The following is a 21,574-nucleotide window of genomic DNA, read 5'->3' on the forward strand; positions in this document are numbered from 1 at the left end:
CCCCCCCCCAAAAAAAAAAAAAAAAAAAGCTTGACAAAACAGTTAATGTTCTTGAGCTGTGGTTGAAACAATGAACAATATTGAGTAGGAAACTTATTGGCATGGAGCTGGACACAGTAAAGAGGTATACAGTATGGTTTCCTACTCTTCTGTGAATTGAATCTGCATTGATGAGATACATCGGTGTATATGTGTGGCAATCCCATACAGTCCCAAAACGGAAGAAAGAATTTGGGCTTATTAGTTGTTAGAACATAGAAATAAGTGGGAAGTAACCACGTTGCTGCTCCTGTGCGTCTGATCCACTGACTTAAAACATTACTAGGAGCAGAATTGAATACTTGTTTATTTACAACTGTCACATTACTATTGATGATGTATAAATTAGATATTTTTTCATGTTTGATTTCTTAAACAGTTTGGAGTTGGGCTTTTGCAAGATTTTTTTAAAAGTATTTTTTAAAAAATGTTAGGAATTTTCAGAATAATATATTACAATCCAGGAGAAATGTTCATATGTCAGTTAGGTGCATAGTGTTGTTTTTTTTAATTAACAGTTCATCTGTGCTAAATTTCCAACGTTTGATTCCAAGTTTGTAGGATCTGAAATTAGAATTGGCTCCATGCCTATACATAACCTAGGCCTGGAACAGGTGGGCAAAAAGAAGTGGCTTCTGACGCTTTGGAGGGATCACATTCAAATGACACATGCCTCCAATGTGGCCTGAAGCCATGCTCCGGTTTCTTGGACCAATGCAAAATGGAACCGGGATAATCTGGCTCCTAGTGGTGCGGGTTGGGTCCTGCAGCCACAGCTCATTTTCATAGCAGGCCTTGCAGTCAGTGCAGTCCTGATATGCTTGTGGCCAGAGTGAACTCGGGCCACTCTTACACACCTGTCTGCACAAGCCTCTACTTAGTTTTTTCATTATTTCTCTGCCAGACCTATAAACTGCTGTTTTCCACTTTTGGGACTTTGGGTCAGTTGAGGGATTTGCTAGAAGGAGCTACATATAGAGAAAATCAAAGAAACCTTTTTGCACATGCAGCTCCTGTATCATAACTATTGATCTGTCCATTTTGATTTTTTTTAAAAAATGTATTATGTAAGGACATGACTTAAATAGTGTGTCATAGTAATAAATAATATATATACATAAGCAATCCCATTTCTGTGATTCAGTCTACTAACCTTTTTGTAATCAAGTTTATTTTGTTGGTGAAAAAAGTTACTTAGTTCAAAATATCACCTTATATTTTATTTATTTATTTATCATAAATATCATAACTGTTGATCTGTCCATTTTGCAATTTTTTAAAAAATGTATTATGTAAGGACATGACTTAAATAGTATGTCATAATAATAAATAAAAAGATTGAGTAGATCTGTAGTTTTATAAGTTTGAAAGCTATGCTTAATAAAAGTATGTGCTTACAGTCTAACTTACTAAACTATTTGATAAAGGAAGCATATTTTAGTCTGGGAGCTCGACCCGGCATTGAGGACAAACTAGGGAATTCAGCTTCTCAAGGACAGGTTTCAGACATGGATGATACAGGAAGTCCAAAAGTGAGATGTGACAGAGTTGCCCTGAATGGCAGCTGGCCTAGTAGGATTAATAATCAAGAACCTGGATTGCTTTCAAAGGTACACTATCAGATTTTGCCTTGGAATATAGAGTATTAATCAGCAGATTATTTTCCTTCTAGAGAATTACCTGTTTTTATTTCAAATACAGAGAGGCATTAAATAACTGCTTTATTTCTTATTCTTTCTTCATTTTTCAGTACTTATTATTAAGCAATCTATTTTATTGTACACAGCTTTAATTTTAAAGAAATACTTGCTTAGAATTAATCACCGAGAACTACAATCTTAAATATTCTTTCTCAATTATTCTCTTACAGCGCAATTCACATATTTCCTTCATGTCTTTGGTACAAAACCCAAGCTTGCTATTCACTTTTTGCTCTTTCTTTCTATATGTACATAAGCAATCACATTTTCTCTGTGATTCAGTCTATTAACTTTTTTGTAATCAAATTTATTTATTTTGTTGGTGAAAGAAATAACTTAGTTCAAAATGTCACCTTTTATTTATTTATATCATTTTATTTCATTTCATTTATATGTCACCTTTCTCCCCAAAGGGTCCCAAGGTGGCTTGCAGATTTAAAAACATTACAATAAAACTGAAAACCGTTAAAATCATCTAAAACAATATGAAATTACATTAAAATATACAGAAGTTAAAAGGCATAACAAATACTCAATATACATATGCTCAATATGCACTCAATATACACATGCTTTTCATACTGTGAATTGGATCCAGACTTGCTTTTCTGCCAGTGAAGATCTAGTGAATGTTCTTGCTTTTGTGATCTGGATGCTTTTGTGGACAAGAGTGAGAAATGATTTCCCCTAATATGTCTTCACCTGCAACCAACAAACATGTGTGGTGCTTTTGTGCAAGATCCCCCAGTTCTTAGATGTGGACTTTCAGATTGTTCTCATTTGGAAGACTTCCTTTTCTGTTTTTTTCTGTTGAGTAAATTTTGCATTAAATTCAACAATTTTACATTGTGCTTGTCTTAGTCATTTTGATTGTTATATTTTCATTGTGTGGTCAGAATTGTGATTTGATATCCATTTCTTTGGATGACTTTCTTTTCCTCTCAGCTTTCACAGTAATGTGAATTTTGCATCACCACAATGTTGGGAGACACAAGACAATAGGATTTGAATGTGCTCTAGCTGGATTATTCTCTTTTGTAGTTGTATGAAACATAATAGTAGTTGTTAAACTCTGTCATTTAATTATTCTGAAAGCAGGAGCCTGAAAATAGGACACTACCCAAATAAATATGTTAATATGGCAGTGCTGTAAGCACTTACTTTGGAGTACGCCCCACTGAACATAGTGGGTTACAATGCATATAACTAATGTTGACTTAATTGAAATAACAGAGAGAATTTTACAATGGATTTTTAAGAAACTGAATATAATTATAATATAATATAATTAGCTTACTTGCTAATTAGCTTACTTGCTGTTCACCGCTATGATCTTTGGAATAGCGGTATATAAATAAAACAAATTATTATTATTATTATTATTATTATTATAAGCAACAACAGCAAATGCGATATTGGACATGGCAAAATGTTGTCAAGTATAATTGACAATTAGTATATAAATTAATTTTCCTATGAAAGATACATGAATACTGATTGCCTTTATCTTTTTGCATTACCATCTATTTTCTAAAAATTTATTTTCCAGGCTAGAAATCCTCAGCAAGAGGCTACAGAAGAACTTGCAAATCTAAAAAAGCAACATGATTTACTGAAGAGGATGTTGCAACAGCAGGAACAGTTAAAAGCTCTTCAAGGAAGGCAAGCTGCCCTTCTTGCTCTACAGCATAAAGCAGAGCAAGCTATTGCTGTCATGGATGATTCTGGTATGCTCTTCTTATATACCTGAACATAAATCCTCACTTACCAATCACATTTTACAATTTTCTGTTACCTTATGTGGGGATTTAAAGAAATATTGTACATGAAAAAACCAGCAATTTATAGTAATGAAATGGTTTATATTATTTTAGCGGTGTTGTTACTTAAAACCTGTGGAATCTACTAAAAAATGCATCCAAGCTAACTAAACAAGCAACCAAAATAAGGTTCTGTCAGTGATACTAAAAATCAAGCAGTATTTCGTAAATAGCAAGCTGTTGAGTGGGGCATGCTTTATTCCTTGTCTAGTCAGAAGACATACAAAAGGGTGGTTTTAATTTTTTCTGTCCAAGAAGACAGTGATGTCATGGTCATAATTTATGGTGTTACAGTGACTCAATCCTGCTCCTTCAGGTGACCATTTTTTTGCTCTTAATAGAACCTTCTTTGAGCTGCTGTTAATTCCCCAGCAGTTCCTCTCTTTATTGATGGCCCAGTAGTACTTCTACTGTTGGGGGGCAGTGGTCCATAAAGATGGATATAAAATTTCTAAAGGGGTCTAAGATAATGTAGAGTTGGCATAGCTATAAATATGAGCCTTTGTTCTGTTTTGATAAGTAACAAAAATACACTTGGTGTAAGAGTAATCCTTTCAGCCACTAATGAGCAAGTATAATAGAACTGCTACTCTTCTCCCAGGCAAATCTGTATGCCATCTTAAAGCCAAGCTCATCCTTCAGGCAGATCTCTGTTTTCTCTATGCTATCTAAACTTGGGTATTCTCTTCTAGTTTGTCCCTAATATCAGCTATCCCCAGCCCTTAGCAGAACTTGCTTCAAGCCTGTGATCCCATGCCGCCCTGCCCCCCTTTTAAGGTACAATTCATCTGTCTTAGTGCAGAGTCCTCCATTAGGTGGAGACCTTTAAGCAGAAACAGCCTATAAAAATGGGTGGGTTGCTTGAGTAGTTTAGGTTCATCCTATCCTTTTGGATGCCTCCTTCCCAACAGACACCAAAGATTCATTCCAACCATAAGCTAGGTACTTACCATGAAGATTCCTTTAGTCTGATGTGAAAGAAACATCTGAATTGCATCCAGGGCAACTTGGTTGAGACAGGAGTCTTAAATTATTGTGCACTCAACAAATGTGCCTGCGACTCTTGCGATATGGTTTCAGAAGCTTCTCTCTTCCTTAAAAGCCATCCTGTGCCTCCTTTAAGGGGCTCCTTGAGTTATTTGCCATATTTGAGAAGAAGCGAAGGGACATAATGCTAGACCAAAAACCATTCATATGGTCACTACCTTTCTGGATAAAAAAACAGATCCCGGCCTTTTGGTGGCTTCTTTCACACCAGACCAGTAGGAATCTTCACTGCACATGCCAGTTCTCCATTCTCTTATTATGCTGAGTAATTGCCACAAATGAAAAGATTTTTTTTTTGGGGGGGGGGGATGTTTTGCGCTTGGATCATTCAGAGTCTTCCTAGAGAAAATTGACATTCTCTAGGTCTTCAAAATCTTTCCACAATCCGTAATTCATGAAATGAACCATTTCTTGTGACTTGACTGCCATGATTCCATAATTTGCTTTGGTTTAAAAAGAATATGTTTTAATACTTTCTGTTTGCTCCTATCTGCAGTGGTAACAGAAACCACAGGTAGCATTTCAGGAGTAAGTCTAACTTCTGAGCTGAATGAAGAACTGAATGACTTAATTCAGCGCTTTCACAATCAGCTTCATGATTCTCAGGTAACCCTTTTTTTTTGTGTTAAATATACAGGTATTCCTCAGTTAACAAAATAGATGTATTCCTAGACGTTAGTTTTTTACAGAAAATTTAGTGCCAGAGGCAGTACTAACATGAAAGGAGTAGAGGTAGATTGATACACCACAAAAAAGATGAGTAGTTTAATAGGTTTCAGCATTTTATTCAAAACTAAGAATACGCATGTGCGGAATCAAGCACCATGATCAGAAAAACCTTGCATAAGTAAACAAAAACATTTTAAAACCTATAGTCCTTTTGAAAGTTCTTCCAAGAGTACATCCAGTGATTTCTTGTTTTCACCCGCCTCTACCCCTCTTTTGATTTACAGTTTGATGACTAAACGTATACATAAAAACTTTGATATTCTGCTGAGGCAAGCTTATCTGTTGTTACCTCTTTCAGTTTTGTTGTTTCTTACGCGCTCATTAAGGGGTTCTGGAGGCATTTGCTGTTTGCCTTGCCTGCAATGGGTCGCTCTTGTTTACATGACCACTGTAGAATTGACTACAGTAGAATCTTGCTCATTTTCAGCTCAAGCTTTATTTATTGTTTTCTTCGCATTGTTGACTACACAGACTTCTGCAGCCTGACACTGAAAGTTGTTTTCTTCTGTCCTTATTTTACCTCAAATGTCTTGCTGTGATGCTAAGAAATTTCTAGCTACACAGAGGACAAAAAGGAATAGTACTGGAAGTGTAAGTGGCTTCAAGTTTGGTGGATGAGATCTTTAAAGCCTTTGTAAAAATAAAAAAGAGCTTTACTAGCAGTGGCTTTGTTAACTGAATTATGCCTGCATGCCTGATTACATCATCAGTTGCCAGTCAGCACCAGTAGGAAATGTTTTGACAAGTGGGATCCACCAACAAGTTGTTGTGGATTTTTTCTGTTTTGGGTTCCATTGGCATTGTTCCATTATGTGGATAAAGCAGAGGAGCAGATACACAAGCAGGAGTCATGTGATTTTTAGTCATTTTTTGGTTTACTGTTCTCTTTCTTCCTAATTTTTTCCCCAATCTTGCCTTGCTATAGTAAAAGACCTGCTTTGGTCTTTCCTTTCAGTATTTTAAAAAGCATTATAGCACAGAGACAACGGAGAAAGGCGAGAGATCTAGGTCTGTTGTAGAGAAAGGCATGGAGTCTGCAAGGGGAAATAGTTGAGAGGGCAAGAATCAGAAGTCCTAGAAAATTGATGATCAAAGATATTAAAAAGTGAACAGAAATGTTACTAGACTTGCCAGTAAACAGGAGTCAACAGCTGAATCCTTACTGAGTTCTGCCAGCCACCATGCAGCTTTAAGAGTCTCCAGGCTTACAGATAGGGATACCTACATGGCAGTGTCTCAGCAACTATTAGTGTTAGAGTAGCTCAATACACAAATACACATTGATTCTGAAGCTCTGAAAGGTACAGGAAAAAGGAATGCCTCATGGGTTGCATGCTGAACAGTGATCCTCCAGCTAGTTTTGCCATTTTTAAATATAAATAATTAAGCAGACAGCACCTTACTAATTTAATTTATATGCAGTTCAAAATGGGTACTTGATTTTTCTTGATGAAATCAATAGATGATTGCCAATGTTTTAATTCCTTGCCATTTTTTCTAATTCTAAAGCAGTGAATTTGACTCAGCTAAATGTACGTGTAAATGTTTCTGAAAGTGATGAATTCTGTGCAAACATTGCAAATTAAAGTGGTTCTTTAGAGATGAAGCAGCAAAGAAAACATAGTAAATGGGAAACTAAAATAGGTATGTCTTCACAGAGATTGATTCTATGTATAAAAAAGTTTCACTTGAAATGGTGCAGGTGCAACAAGCTGGTCAGGTGATGGATCGTGTAATGGAATTAGATTCACCAGATCATTACAACATTGTAGATCATTAGAGCATTGTAGGAGGAGGGGACAGCTTTGAGTAGCATAGCAGCAGACAGCGAGGAAGATGAGGAAAATTGGTCAGATTCAAACACTCATACTGATATTTCTTAAAACAGACTTTCCATATAGAGGATTTCAATTCTTTGCTGTGCAAAGTAGTAGCAGTTCGGTTTTGGATTTGCTGAGCAAGATCAGAAAAATAAGAGGCAGAGGTTAGCTTGGAACACTGGTTTTAAAAGCAGAGGAATTTCCACTTCCTGAAATGTTACAGGAATTAATTTTAGCAGAGTGATACCATACTTTAAGTATGCTGGCAAGAGTGTAGAAAGGCCAAGAAGAAAAGTTCTTTAAAAATACTCATGAGGCATCGGGTATACTCAAAAAACTGGATCTGCATTCTGTATTGCAGAAGTAAACTATTTTGACACCACTTAATAATAATAATAATAATAATAATAATAATAATAGTTTATTTCTATCCTGCTTTTCCAGTTCAGATCAAAGCGGCGTACAAATCCAGATAAAATTACAATAATCAATAAAACAGATAAAACAAGATATAAAACAGCATATAAAACTAATACTCGAATAGCTGAGTAGGGGAATCCAGAAAAACATAGCCAGAGTTGTTACCAAATAAAGGGGGAAAACCAAAGTCACATCTCATGGGGGGAAAGCTTGGGAAAAGAAGAAGGTCTTGAGATTCTTCTTAAACAAGTCCAAAGATGTGGTGGAGCGGAGCTCATCAGGGAGATTATTCCATATTCTCGGGGCTGAGATTGAAAAGGCCCGTTGCGAGGTCCTCACATAACGCGCAGTTGGGTTCTCCAGCAAGTTTTTCTCTGCAGACTTGAGTGTGCGGGGCGGATTATATGGGGAGAGGCAGTCCTCCAAGTACCCTGGGCCCAAGCCATTTAGGGCTTTATAGGTAATAACCAACACCTTGTATTATGCCCGGAAGCAAATAGGCAGCCAATGGAGATCTTTCAAAATAGGTGTTATATGGTCTTAAACTGCTCAGTACTATGGAATTCTGAGAGTTGTAGTTTTGTGAGACAGCCTTCTCTGTCGGAGCGCTCTGGTGCCACAACAAATTACAATTCCCAGAATTTCATAGCATTGAGCTGTGGCAGTTAAAGTGATGTCAAACTGGCTTATTTCTGCGGTGTGGATGGAGCCTGAAGCACAACAACAAAGGTGGTATGATGTACATTTGTATTTGAGTATAGATTTGCAGTGTCGAGACATTGTTAGAACAACCACCTACAACTGGAATAAATGTATAAAGATAGATACTGTAATTGTGTGCGTGTGTTTGTTTTCAGGTTCAGTCTGTGCCAGATAATAGAAGGCAAGCAGAGAGTCTCTCTCTTACCAGGGAGGTTTCCCAAAGCAGGAATTCTTCTGTGTCTGAGCATTTGTCTGAGGAGAAGGCACAACTCTTCAGTAAGATGATAGCATTGCACGGTAAAAAACAAAAAATGGACAAATTGCTAGGAGAATTGCATACACTTCGTGATCAGCATCTTAACAACTCATCTCGTAAGTATTCTGCACTCTGGTTTTAAGAGTTATATTTTGTCTTCTTTTAGTTTAAGGAAGGGTACAACCTAATGATACAAGACTTGCTATGAAAAATGAAAAATACATCAGAACTGCCATTTAAAAAAAACATTTTGAAATATTTTTGTGTGTGTTTGGATGTTCAATATTGAGGTCTAAATTCCTCCTTAGCCTAACCTTCCTATATAAAGTTGGATAAATGTTCTCAAATGCAAATAGGGAGGGGATAGACTGTTATATGTACTTGTGTTAATATGTGTGTAGAGGTTACCAAATTTGGTTCTGACCATTTAGACTTGATGGAGATGCATATTCAGATTTCTTCTCTTTTAACAAAGAGGGAGCTGTCTATTTTACACTTTCACAGTGTTGTTGCAAAGATAAACATCCTATGAATTGCAAAAAGCTTGGACACTTGCCTCCGAAAATAGATAATCGTTCCTGTTGTAGAAGTTCATTTCTTATTAAAATGGGACTTTGATACCTGCTGAGGTTTGATTCCAAGTTTCATTATATAATGTGAGATAGTAAAATGGTGCCCCTTATGGCAAAATCAAGGTTTGCTTTTTGGATTTTTCTTTTTAACATTTTCGTGCTGTGGATGATTGAATCTGTGGGTGCAGAATCTGTGGATTCAATGGACTAGCTGCAATTCATTCTCTTTGTAAGAGGGTTGTGAGGATCTTCAACCATGATTAAATTTTACTTGTAACAGGGATGACCTAAGCTGCTCTGTATAGGGTTTCAGATAACTTGTCCTTCAGAATTTAAAGAAAAAGGGGCATATTTGCCTCCTTGTTGCTAAACAGCATCTGCTTTCTTGTTCCTCTTCCATCAAATAAAGAGAGGGAGATGAAACAAAGAGTAAGTATGTAATGGACTGCGAGCTGAAGTTAGTATTATACTGTCTTCATCCAAAGCAACTATTACGATGCACCATTTTCCCTTTCTCTTTTTTTAAAAAATACAGAATTTGTATTTAGGCAAAACTGAACAAAAATGGAAATTTTGAGTATGATGGATTTGTGTAAATTACATTTTTTCCCCTCTGTGTAAAAGCCCCTCCTGAATGTCTTGCAGAATCCTCCACCAAATTATTTATTTATTGCGTTTATAGGTTTCTGTAAAATCATTATTTTGTAGACACATATAAATGCAATAAATAAATAAAATTTTATGGACAAAAACGATAAGCTCATTGCTAGGAAGGAGTGTGAGGAGTTAACTAGAGTGGAAATAAAATATTCTCTATCTACTACTGAACCATACTTACAGTTAATGGCCCATGTTCCATTCAAGAAATAAGCAGGCTGGATACTTTCCTCACTTCAGATGTTTGAAGGAGTACTTAATTCTGAAATTTCAAGACTGCTTGTATGTAGTTAAAAGGGGAAATGCCATTATTTATGCCTAATTTAGTGCCTTCCAGAAGTTTTGGAATTAGTTTTCTATGAACTTCAGCATGATGGTAATTGTGCTCCTTTGGAGAGTACCAGTTTGGAGAGAGCCACATTGATTGATTGATTGTTCCTACCATAGTATCTAATCATAAATACAATCCCGTATTCTTTTTTGCACAGATAAAATCTGATCATTTTCTAATTTGCAGTGTTGCCTGCTTCAGAATCTCCTCAAAGGGGTATTGATCAAAGAAGTACAACTTCAATAGCTTCTGCACCTGTAGGGATTGCAACAGGTGTCAATGAGGAACCTAACAGCTTAGCATCATCTGTTGTCTATCACCCGGATTCTGTAACTTCACAGAATGAAAGTGAAGAGGATGACAACCTAAATACAACAGAAAAACTTCAGTAATATACTCTTACCTATTAATATTGTACTACTGGTTGAACCAATTGACTGTACTAAACAGTTGGGAAGAGCATTTATTTGAGAGCATTTTTGTTACATAGTAGTGACAGTTTAAGTCATGGATATTTTCTATTTTTACATGACTCTATCAATAGGTACTACACTGCAGTGGATTACAGTTCCATTGTGAGTTCAAACTGTTTGCTGGAACAAAGGCAAGGTTGTATGTTCACTGTTCATTTGTATAGTTTCATACTGAATGTTTAATGTATGCATAGTTTCTGGTTCATTCAAGAAATTATAAATGATTGGCTGTGATTCCTTATAAATAACATTTTGCCATTTCTTGGCAATGCTTTATTATCTGTGCTGTCCTCTAGAATCTTAGTTTGTGGTCTTGGACTTTAATCAGAAGAGTGCAGAGCTGTAGATATATTTTGGGAGGTGGTGTGGTTATTAAGAGGTAGCAACATGGATTGGTCATATTCAGATCAACTTTAATCTCACTAGGTGACCTTAGGTGTGTCACCATCCCTCTACTTTGGCAAGCCTATCTGAAGTATAGGGATAAAACCAATCCACCTTTTACAGGATTGTGTAAAGGTTGCAGCAGTGTAATCTGAAGAAATCTGAATACTGTAACATACTATGTTCATGCTAAGCAGTAGTGGTCAGATTACGAAAGAATTACTCAGATGTTTGAAATGGTATAGTTTAACAACTGCCTTGTTATAAACCCCAATGCTTGCCTGCTTAGCTTATGTGAAGCCAGAGAAATCAGAGGTTTTAGTATTTCCTTGGGGTTGTTTTTTTTTAATGCCTTTCCTCTTTTGCCCAGTTTTTCCAGTATGTATCCATAAAAACCTGGTAGTTATCAATTTTTGCTCAAAACTAATTATTCTGAGGAAACATCCAATCTTTACTACCCCAGGATTCCATTTTCTTTTACATAAAGAAAAATTTAAGCAAGATTCTTAAGTCAGTTCAGATTCTACTGAACAATCTGTCACTTTAAATATTTTTCATTGTAGGAAGTTGAATGAAGTTCGGAAGAGACTGAATGAATTGCGTGAGTTAGTTCACTACTATGAACAGACCTCAGATATGATGACAGATGCTGTTAATGAGAACATTAAAGGGGAAGAGGAGACAGAGGATTCAGAGTGCGATTCTGACCTAGAGAATCCACAGCCTGTTACCAATATTAGGTTGGTTAATTATTAGCATTTTCTATTAAAATGATGATGATACAATTGTAAGAAAAAAATCTTATAGTATTAATGTCTAATCATGTTATAACTATTGATTTTATATAGAATACCTGACATCTGAGTATATACTTAGAGAAACTGAGGAAAAGGAAGCATGTCTGTCTTGATTTTGCTTCTTTGTCTTGATTATTAATATGCAGGATGCTTGGAATCTAATCATCCTGAATAATATGGCATTCTCATCAGCCTTATTTATTTTACTCTTTCATCTTTGAATATAGCTGTAATTTAATGTGTATCTGCAAATGCCATTTTTCAAGCTTTATCTCCAAAATAACTTTGTTGTATTCCTTTCTATGTCAGAGCAGATGTCCCTGCCTCATCCAAGTTATATCTCTAGAAACTAAGTACAGTGGGCCCTCTGAATTTGCTGGCTCCAGATCCATATTTCAATCATCCCACATTATTAAATGGCAGTAATGTGAACATGGGAGCGTCTACATTAACCTAGCCACCATTTAATAATATGGGACTTGAGCACCCACATTTTTTTGTATCTGCACAAGGTCCTGATACCAACCTCCCACAGATACAGCGGGTTTACAATATCTCATTAAATGGGTTATAGAGCTTTTAGGATCAGCAAATACAGTCTGCTAGTTTTCCAGCAGGAGGTGGAGCATAGTCTACATAGTCTGAGGGGAGAGGGTTTGGAATCAACAGTAATAATGGTTTGTAATTTTGAGGATCCTGCCTGTCAAGGTTGGCATACGGAATAAACCATTATTACTGTTGATTCCAAACCCTCTCCCCTCAGTTTTAAGTTTCCTGCCTTGCCAACTGATCAGGCATTAAGCCTTATTTTCTCTCAGTTAACTAGAAAATAAGTTAGTGTCAAGAAATAGACAAGGATGGAATCAGAAATAAGCCTTAAGAAATGGAAACAACAAGTAATGGAGGACACAATTGTTAATGGGCTCTTAGCACAGAAATGCAGGTATCAGACCGAAGGAGGTTTGGTCAATTTTCCAAACACCAATGCTGCTAGTAAGCAGTTTGGGGAGTTTCCAAGACAGGACTGGAGTAGCTTCTAAAAAAGATTTTCCTCTTATCTAGTGAAACTTTCAGAAAAGGTAGTATTAACAATGGACACCAGTCACTAAGGTTGAGGGGGCCATTGCTGAGACTGTTATACACAGGGCCAATGATCAGTGTGGGAGAGAGTGCAGCATATCAGTCTGTTGGAGATGAAAGCTGCAAGGCTGGCATTGCTGCATTTCTTGGACTTTTTGGAAAAGCACAGTATGTGACTAAAGCCATATCTGTGCAACCAGGAAGGTTCACATTTACAGAGATTGGTAAGAGAATCAACAGAAATGTTGAAGTGGGCCAAAAAACATCTGCAGTCATTGATGGCAGCCTGTCTGCGGAGTTTAATAAATGTGACAGCATATTTTCTCAGTGGGAACATATTCAAGCCAGGAGAATGGAGCTTCAATGTAGAGATATTCACTCTTTTGCAAAAGCATTATGGAATTTTTCTAATGGACCTTTCTGCATCTGGCAGGAATTTCAAATTAGAAAGATATATTTCAATAGATGGAAAATCAAGACTTTTGGACCAACAAGATTTTTCTCTCCCAGGCTAAATACCTAACATTTTAAGAATTGTTGTTGTTTGTAATGCGTTATGAGTAAATTCTTATCTGCTTTGGTAGTGTATGGATATACTACTTCCCAGGACATAGAATTCTCAGTTTCATTTTCCTGTCCTTTAATATGTTTTGGCAGGCAATAGTATAAAGACTGTATAGAAGAACCATATACAGTGAGCCCATGCCATATGCGGGCTCGTTTATAGGCGGCTTTCAGCTTATGCTGAAGCCGCCTAGGAAATAAGAGAATGTGCAGCATGTGTGCACGAGCCCCATTATATCCAATGGGGCCCGTGAATGGTGCACACGGCTACAGGGCGAGCGTAAGCCCCATTGGATATAATAGGGCTCGAGCATACGTACATTTTACTTTACGCGGGTGGTGGTGGTCCAGAACGGATCCCCCGCATAAAGCAAGGGCCCACTGTATATTTTATGCATGTCTTTCATATTTTTTTTGTTAAGCAGTTTTGTTTGTATTTTTGGTCCAAAGTTTGGGAGGAAATAAGATAACTACATGATATTTAATTTTCTTTTTTCCTTCCTAGAAATCCACAGGGCATTAGTAACTGGAGTGAAATAAATTGTAACAGTAATTTGCAGTGTGGAACTAATAACAGAAATGGAAGTCATCTTAATACAACATGCGAAATAAACAACCGATCTGCTAATGTAAGGATGCTGAATATGCCATCAACCCTAGGTATGTTTTAGTAACAATTTTGTATGGACAGAAAAAGTTATATCCATTATGTGAGCACTCACATCTTTTTTGTATGTGCTTTTTAAAACTTTGAATCTTGAACATGATACGCAGAAATTGTTTATAGAGAAGTCTTGGTATAGGTCCAGGAACATGAGATTGAAATTCTTACAATACTTTAGGAGTTTAATTCCAGAAAACACATTTACTTCAGTTTCATGTTAGAATAGTCTATTAACACAATACAGTGGACCCTTGTTATACGCTGGGGTTTGGTTCCAAGATCCCCCATGTATAACAAAATCCATGTATGCTCAAGTCCCATTAAATATAATGGTATACCAAATGGTGTCCCTTATAAAAAATGGAAAATCAAGGTTTTAATATTTAAAATTTATACTTTTTTTGAACATTTTCAAACCGTGTATGCTTGAATCCGTGTATAAAAAAATCCATGTATAAGATAATAATTTATTTATTTATTTATTTATTTATTTATTTATTTATTTATTTGTATCTCGCCTCTTCCGTTTGGGGATGGAGGTGGTGTGTTTAAAGAAATTTCCATCTAATGTTATAATATTACTCTATGATTTAAATTGGAATACAGGGTCAGATCTAGCTAGTACTTGGATGAGGGCCTGCCAATAAATACCAGGTAATGTAGGCTATATTTTGGAGGAAGGAACTGGCAAAACCACCTCTGAGTATTTTTTTACCTAAGAAACCCCTATGAAATGAATGGCGTTCCCATAAGTTGATGGGCCACTTGAAGGCATACGTGCACACACCTAGCTGGATAAATTTTGCATAATAACAACATAGAAAGGTTCCTTGCATTGACAGAGACCATTGGACTCTATAACCCAGTATTGTAAACTCGAAATGGAACAGTGGCTTCCCAAGGTTTCAGGCAGATGATGATGTTGATGAAATATACATTTTTATTTCTTATCCATCTCCCTCTAAGGCTCGAAGCAAGATACAACATAGATTAAAATATAATATATAACTAAACACATGAATCCATTTAAACACACAGGTTAAAACACATAAACATAGGATTAAGCTAACCATTCCCCATTAAAATCATCCAGACATAAAATTTAAAAAGAAACAATTTAAAATTCATACTTTAAAATGGACTGCATAAGCTTGCCAAAAGAGAGAAGTCTTCAACACTGTTTTAAATTCAGAAAGCAAGTTAACTTTAACTAACACTTTGGACTTTGCTTGAAAACTAACTGGCAGCCAGTGAAGTTGATTTAATATTGGTGTGATATGCAAACTCCTAGATGTATCAGTGGTCAATTTGGCTGCTGTATTTTGAATTAATTGAAGTTTCTGAACTTGGTAGAAAGGTAGCCCAGTGCATTGCTGAAGTCCAGCTTTAAGATTACTAGCATATGCACTACCAATTCTTGGTCTTCCAATTCTAGGAAGGGTTGCAATTGGCATATCAGTCAAAGCTGATAATAAGCACTTCCCACCATTGCATCTTTCTGAGCCGATATGTGGAGAAATAGTTCCAGAAGCACTCCCAAGTTGTGAATATAGTCTTTTAGGGGGAGTGTAACCTCATCCAGAATTGTTGACATACTTCCAACCCCTGATTAGGACCCTTGTCTAGATTCAGTTTCAATTTGTTTTTCTTCATCTAGTCAGTTACCTCCTGTAGGTTTTCATTCAGAGGAAACAGATTGTCCTTTGGTGAGACTGTTTTGTGTCATCAGCATACTGATAGCACTCTGCTTCATTCATCCAGATGATCTCTCCCAGTGGTTTCATGTAGATTTTAAAAATCATTGGGGAAAGAATGGCTAGGAAATCTTTCCTGGCATTCTCTTTAATAGAATCCATCCATCTAGCATGTCGCCTTCCTCTCTTTCTACTTCCTTCCACTTTTCTTTGCATTATTGTTTTCTTCCAGTGAGTCCTCCCTTCCCATGATATGTCGGAAGTACGACAACCTCAGTTTTGCCAACTTGGCTTCCAGGGAGATCCCTAGTATTTCCTAGTTCGCTCTCATACAAGTATTAACCAGGTCAAAGCCTGGTTACCCTCAGACAGTATCAGGAATATTCAGTCTGATGAGGATGTATTTAAATTGCTTATACAAGTAAAGAGACATATGTATGAGAGAAGGGAGAGTGCGTCTTTTAAGCAGGTGCTTGCTATTTGCAGTATTTATAAGCATCTACTAAGAAGAGATCTTTTAAATTTGTCCAGGTAATTGAAGACTCCTAAAAATCTGTAATTGACTAAAATAGATCACCATATATACAAGGCTATAAGCCAATCTCATGTATAAATCAAGGACATGTTTTGAGGCCAAAATTACAGATTTTGATATGACTCATGGATAAGTTGAGGGTAAAATTTGGAGGCATGTAACCAAGGATGTAAAGGATGAAGCAAAGAAAAGCAATGCCAAAGAATTTACAAAATTCTGGCAGGCATAACTGTTTGTGCTCACCCTAAAGGCTGGATGAATGAGAGAGTAAAGCGAGTCCTGCTTTTGTAGGTGCTCCAAGGAGGGATTAAGCTGTCACCTTTCTCCAGGGGATGATTCCTTTTTTGATAAAAGTTTAAGTACAGTATTTACATTGACCCATGAATAAGTCTACCCAGGGTTTTTAGGTCAATATTGTGACTAAAATTTCTGTCTGTCTGTCTATCTATCTATCTATATATCTATCTATATACAGTCGGCCCTTCTTATACACGAATTTTTTATACATGGATTTAAACATACATGGTTTGAAAATGTTCCAAAAAAGTATAAATTTACCTTGATTTCCCATTTTTTATTAGGGACACCATTTTGCTATGTCATTATATGTAATGGGACTTGAGCATACACGGATTTTGTTATACACGGGGGATCTTGGAACCAAACCCCAGCGTATAACAAGGATCCACTGTGAGTGTGTGTGTGTGTGTGTGTGTGTGTAGTAAGTAATTGATATATTGCAGCCTTGCCTATAATTAATTAGTCATTTTATTTTTTTTCCCCTTTGAGACTGTCATTATAATAGAGAAGATGATAGTATAGAAATACCACAAGGTGAGGATGATGACATTGGTCCTGAAGCTGATAGAGCCAGTGAAGCTTCCTTATCCAGTCATAGAAGCAGTATCCCTGATGAGGCACCTGTTGATGCTGAGTTTGAGCAAAAGATTAACAGACTTATAGCAGCAAAGCAGAAACTAAGACAGCTGCAAAATCTAGTTGCTATGGTACAGGTATGTTTTCATTTAATAATGATGCCTATTCATTTACTTAAGATGAGTTAATTTTGTTTTGGGTTTTCTTTTGAAAATCAGAATGATATAATCCAATTTGTTTACGATTAGCTTTCTTTGTATATGTTGAAATGCTTTCCAGCTAGAACATACTGAGAGTACATACCTTCTGGTTTTGAAATTAAATGAAAATGATATTTAACAGTGACTGTATGAAAAATTGACTGTATGCAAGAATCCAGTTTTGAAAAGGCAATAAAAATATGATGTTTGAAGATATGAACCTAACAAATTAAAGCACACTGATTTTTATGAAGGAAAGTTGAATGCATGGTTAATTCTTCTGTCAAAATCACTGGGACTTCATTTGGCTACATAGTGTCCAAACAGTTTATTCAGTATATATCCCCTTCACATACACAGAGAGAGAGAGAGAGAGAGAGAATGTGTGTCTATATACAGTCACCCCTTCCCTTACGCGTATGCTCGAGCCCCATTAAAAACAATGGGGCTTGTGCATGCGGCGCACGCACCATGTGTACAGACAGCATTACCGCTTCCGTTGTGTGGCTTTAGTATAAGCTGAAAGCCGCGTATGGCCCAGGCGCACTGTGTAATATTATGTGTAGTGTAAAAGTTCCATTTGTTGTTGTTGTTAACTGCCTTCATGTCGATCTCGGCCCATATTAACTCTTCTGATGAGACATCTCCAAGACTCTCTACTGCTCTGCCCAACTTTTGCAAACCCATACTCACAATTTCTTTAATAGAGTCCATCCATCATGTAGCCTGCCTCTCTTTCTACTTCCCTCCACCTTTCTTTGCATTATTGTTTTTTCCAGTGAGTCTTCCCTTCTCATGATGTGCCCAAAGACAGCCTCAGTTTTGCCACCTTGGCTTCCAGGGAGATTTCTGGCTTGTCTTTTTGGCTGTCCATGTGATCCTTTGCACATTTCTCCAGCACCACATCTCAAATGAATTGATTTTCTTCCTATCTTCTTTTTTAACTGTCCAGCTCTCACATCCATACATTGTAATGGGGAATACAATGGCGTGTATTATTCTAACTTTTGTGCTGAGTTGTATATCTTTGCATTTTAGGATCTTTTCTAGTTCTTTCATAGCTGCACTCGCCAATCTTCTGATTTTCTGGCTGCAGTCCCCATTTCTATCAATATTTGATCCCAGATATGAGAACTCTTTTACTATTTCTATTTCCTCATTGTCTAGTTTGTTATATTACTTCATAATTGGATCTATCTAGAATTATTTCAGTGAAGGTATGATCATTTAATGTACTCGATAAGACTTTCAATTGCTTGTGTAGTTGTCTCCTATAGAGAATATATTTGTCTCTTCGATTCTTCCATCTGAGACTTTGGGAAGCACTCAATTATCCTAAACTATCATTAAATTCTAGTGATGTTTTTTAACAAACAGTGTGCAGTAAAGTCTGCACCAATTGTATAGTAAATGTGTTATTCAATAAAACCACACATGAAAACACTGCTTTTCTTTGTAGGATGATGAGGGTGAACCAGAGGCTGCAGGACGGGATAATGTAGATCAGTACTTTTTGTCTGAAGAAGAAAAAGAACAGAAGCAGCCAAATAACATTCGAGCAGGTGTAAACAAGTCAGAGAAGGCTGTGGTTCTGAATGAAAAAACAAGGTATGACTACTTTCACTTGATTTAAAGTTAGTAATGGAGCAGTTTTGTGAACTGGTTTCAAGATTTCAGAGGCTACTTGAAGGCTGAGATGTTAAATGGGACAGGAGTATACACCATGTCCTAGCACACAGTAATTTGATCTTTCTGCTCCTCTTAACCCTGGTTTATTCAATTTAGTATACTTCATGGGACCCTGTATATATTCTATATACACTTCATCTTCACCTATATATCTTTGAATTGCAATGTCTGAGGCTTCAATTGCTATCACAGTAGGCATAGGTGCTCTTGAACAGATGCTCCTGTTTGAGCCCTTTTAACATTACATGGGAGTATGATTTCAAATTCTAGTGTCTTATAGGGGTTTTTTTTGTTTCCTTGTGAAATTTTGGTTCCAGAAGATAATAAAATAGAGACTTTATTATTACAGGGAGAAATTTTATGAAGCAAAACTTCAGCAACAGCAAAGAGAACTGAAACATCTCCAAGATGAAAGAAAGAAATTAATAAAGATTCAAGAAAAAATCCAGGTGTTGCAGAAGGCTTGTCCAGATTTTCAAGTAGGCAGATATTTTTATTAGTATAATGGACAAATATTAACAGTGATGTTTAGTTGGCCCTGCTTGATCATTTTATTTTAACTCAGCAATTCAAAGTTGGAAGCAAGCTGGGACATACACTTCTTGATTATTGTTTTTATCATTATATTTTTCTCCTGCCTTTCCCCCAGATTGAGACTGAAAGCAGTTTATAACTATTAATTAAAAAAAATACACATGATACAAGAGTTAAAACAGGAACAATCAGAGAACATCAATACTAGGTTAAACTATATGTTATTAAAACACACACAGCAGCACAACAGTTAACAGTATCCAGCGTATTGTGTAAAAAGGACCTTATATAATGCCTGGTGGAATAGAAAAGTCTTTGCTTGCCTATGAAAAGCATGTAGGGAGAGTGCCAGTTTACCCTTTTTGGGAAGAGAGTTCCAGAGCATGGGGGCAACCACAGAAGGTTCTTTCTTGTGTTCCCACTAGATGTACCTATGTGGGTGGTGGGACAGAGAAGGGCCTTCCCAGCAAATCTTAAAGTCTCAGACTGGTTTGTAAGGCAGAATATAGTCAAATAACCTAGACCTGAGTCGTGTAGGGCATTAAATGCCACAACCAACACTTTGAATTCTGCCTGGAAACTGTCTGGCAGCCAGTGGAGCTGTTGCAATAAGGATGCTGTGTGTTCCCTGTAGCCAGCACTGGGTAGTAATATAGCTCTTCTGACCAACTGAAGTCAGAACCAAATCCTGAGGGACTAACAGGACAGTGGGCAAGGGATTGAACAGCAGTTCTCCAGCAACACCTGGGTTCACCCCTCCAGGAAGGAATTAAGTGCAGGGGGTTGAACGGGAGTCCCCCAGCAACATTTGGGTTCACCCCTCCAGAAAGGAATTAAGCTACTGTAAAACAGTGCTCCCAAGTTCCATCCCAGCAAGGTAATGCATGGTCAATGATATCGAAAGCTGCCAAGAAGTACAGGAGAACCAACAGGGGCACACTCACCCTGTGTAGTTCCTGGTATAGGTCATCCACCAATGTGATCAAATCTATCTCTGTGCCATAACCAGGCCTGAAAGCAGATTGAACTAGATCTAGATAATCCAGAAACACCTGGAGTTGACAGACCATCACATGCCCAAGAACCTTGTCTAAAAAAATGTTAGCTATGTGCTTTGACTGTTAGCATAGCTATAATGGTGGGAGATGCTGTATACACAGTTCTATTCCATTTCTTTAATTTTGCCCTGTGTAGCTTCAGTGATCCATCTTCCAGTTACTTCACCTTAGAGAATTCACTCCAGCCCAGGAAACTTGTTATTCAGCCATGGGGGTTAAGACTATTGGCTCAGAGATTGCTTGGATAGAATTTGTTGTTTAGGTACAGATTGTGGAAACCATTGGCTAAAGGATTGTGATGCTGCTTCTGCTATTGATAACCTGCTGCGTGGATGGAAAGGTAATTCTTCAAAATGTAGCCCACATTACAGATTGAGTATCCCTTGTCTGGAAATCAGAAATGCTCCAAAATCTGAAACTTTTTGAGCACAAATATGACGCTTGAAGACTTTGATTTGGAATACAGGTAGCACAGTGCATACTGTATATGTAAGGCTGGAGAGAGACGCAAGACTGGAGAGAGTTATGAAGGTCTGTGAAATGGCAGGAGATGCACCAAGGATTTGCACCAAGACTATGCTTGAATAGCCATCATTTCACAGATCCTCACATCTTAGCCTTGCAAATACAGTATGTAAAATGCTATTCATATTCCAAAAATCCAAACTATTCCAAAAATAATAATAATTAAAAAATCCCAGCTCTCAAAAACTTTTGGTCCCAAGGATCTTAGATAAGGAATATTCAGCTTGTATATTGAAAGATTAGAGAAAATAAGAAAAAAATTATTTTGGGAAGATAAATAAAATAAAACTTTTATTTTTATCCTGCTTTTCTGTGACTAAACAATCAAAGCGGCTCACAATATAAAGAGATAACATTTATCTTGTAAGATGATAAATGATTAGATGAGTAGTTCAAAAGCATGTAAAA

At 36.8% G+C, this 21,574-nt stretch overlaps 1 protein-coding gene across 10 annotated transcripts in view; it reads left to right on the forward strand.

Annotated features, from left to right (window-relative positions):
• Window positions 1–21,574, forward strand: part of PCM1 (pericentriolar material 1) — a 70,503-nt gene that overhangs the window by 12,143 nt on the left and 36,786 nt on the right. For 5 of the 10 annotated variants that reach the window (XM_089525315.1, XM_089525317.1, XM_089525318.1 and 2 more), the window contains 10 exons: window positions 1,467–1,649; window positions 3,289–3,466; window positions 5,103–5,212; window positions 8,433–8,649; window positions 10,280–10,481; window positions 11,514–11,690; window positions 13,897–14,051; window positions 17,074–17,297; window positions 18,820–18,968; window positions 19,399–19,528. In XM_089525315.1, the coding sequence (XP_089381441.1) occupies window positions 1,467–1,649; window positions 3,289–3,466; window positions 5,103–5,212; window positions 8,433–8,649; window positions 10,280–10,481; window positions 11,514–11,690; window positions 13,897–14,051; window positions 17,074–17,297; window positions 18,820–18,968; window positions 19,399–19,528 (1,725 nt within the window). Of the gene's footprint in view, window positions 1–1,466; window positions 1,650–3,288; window positions 3,467–5,102; window positions 5,213–8,432; window positions 8,650–10,279; window positions 10,486–11,513; window positions 11,691–13,896; window positions 14,052–17,073; window positions 17,298–18,819; window positions 18,969–19,398; window positions 19,529–21,574 lie in introns of those variants that run through there. The other 5 variants (XM_089525320.1, XM_089525322.1, XM_089525323.1 and 2 more) reach the window with 2 other exon arrangements.

This window comes from Sceloporus occidentalis, unplaced genomic scaffold (assembly GCF_023333645.1).
Source record: "Sceloporus occidentalis isolate IW3139 unplaced genomic scaffold, rSceOcc1.0.p SCAF_5, whole genome shotgun sequence".
In the NCBI taxonomy this organism is placed as follows: Eukaryota; Metazoa; Chordata; class Lepidosauria; order Squamata; family Phrynosomatidae; genus Sceloporus; species Sceloporus occidentalis.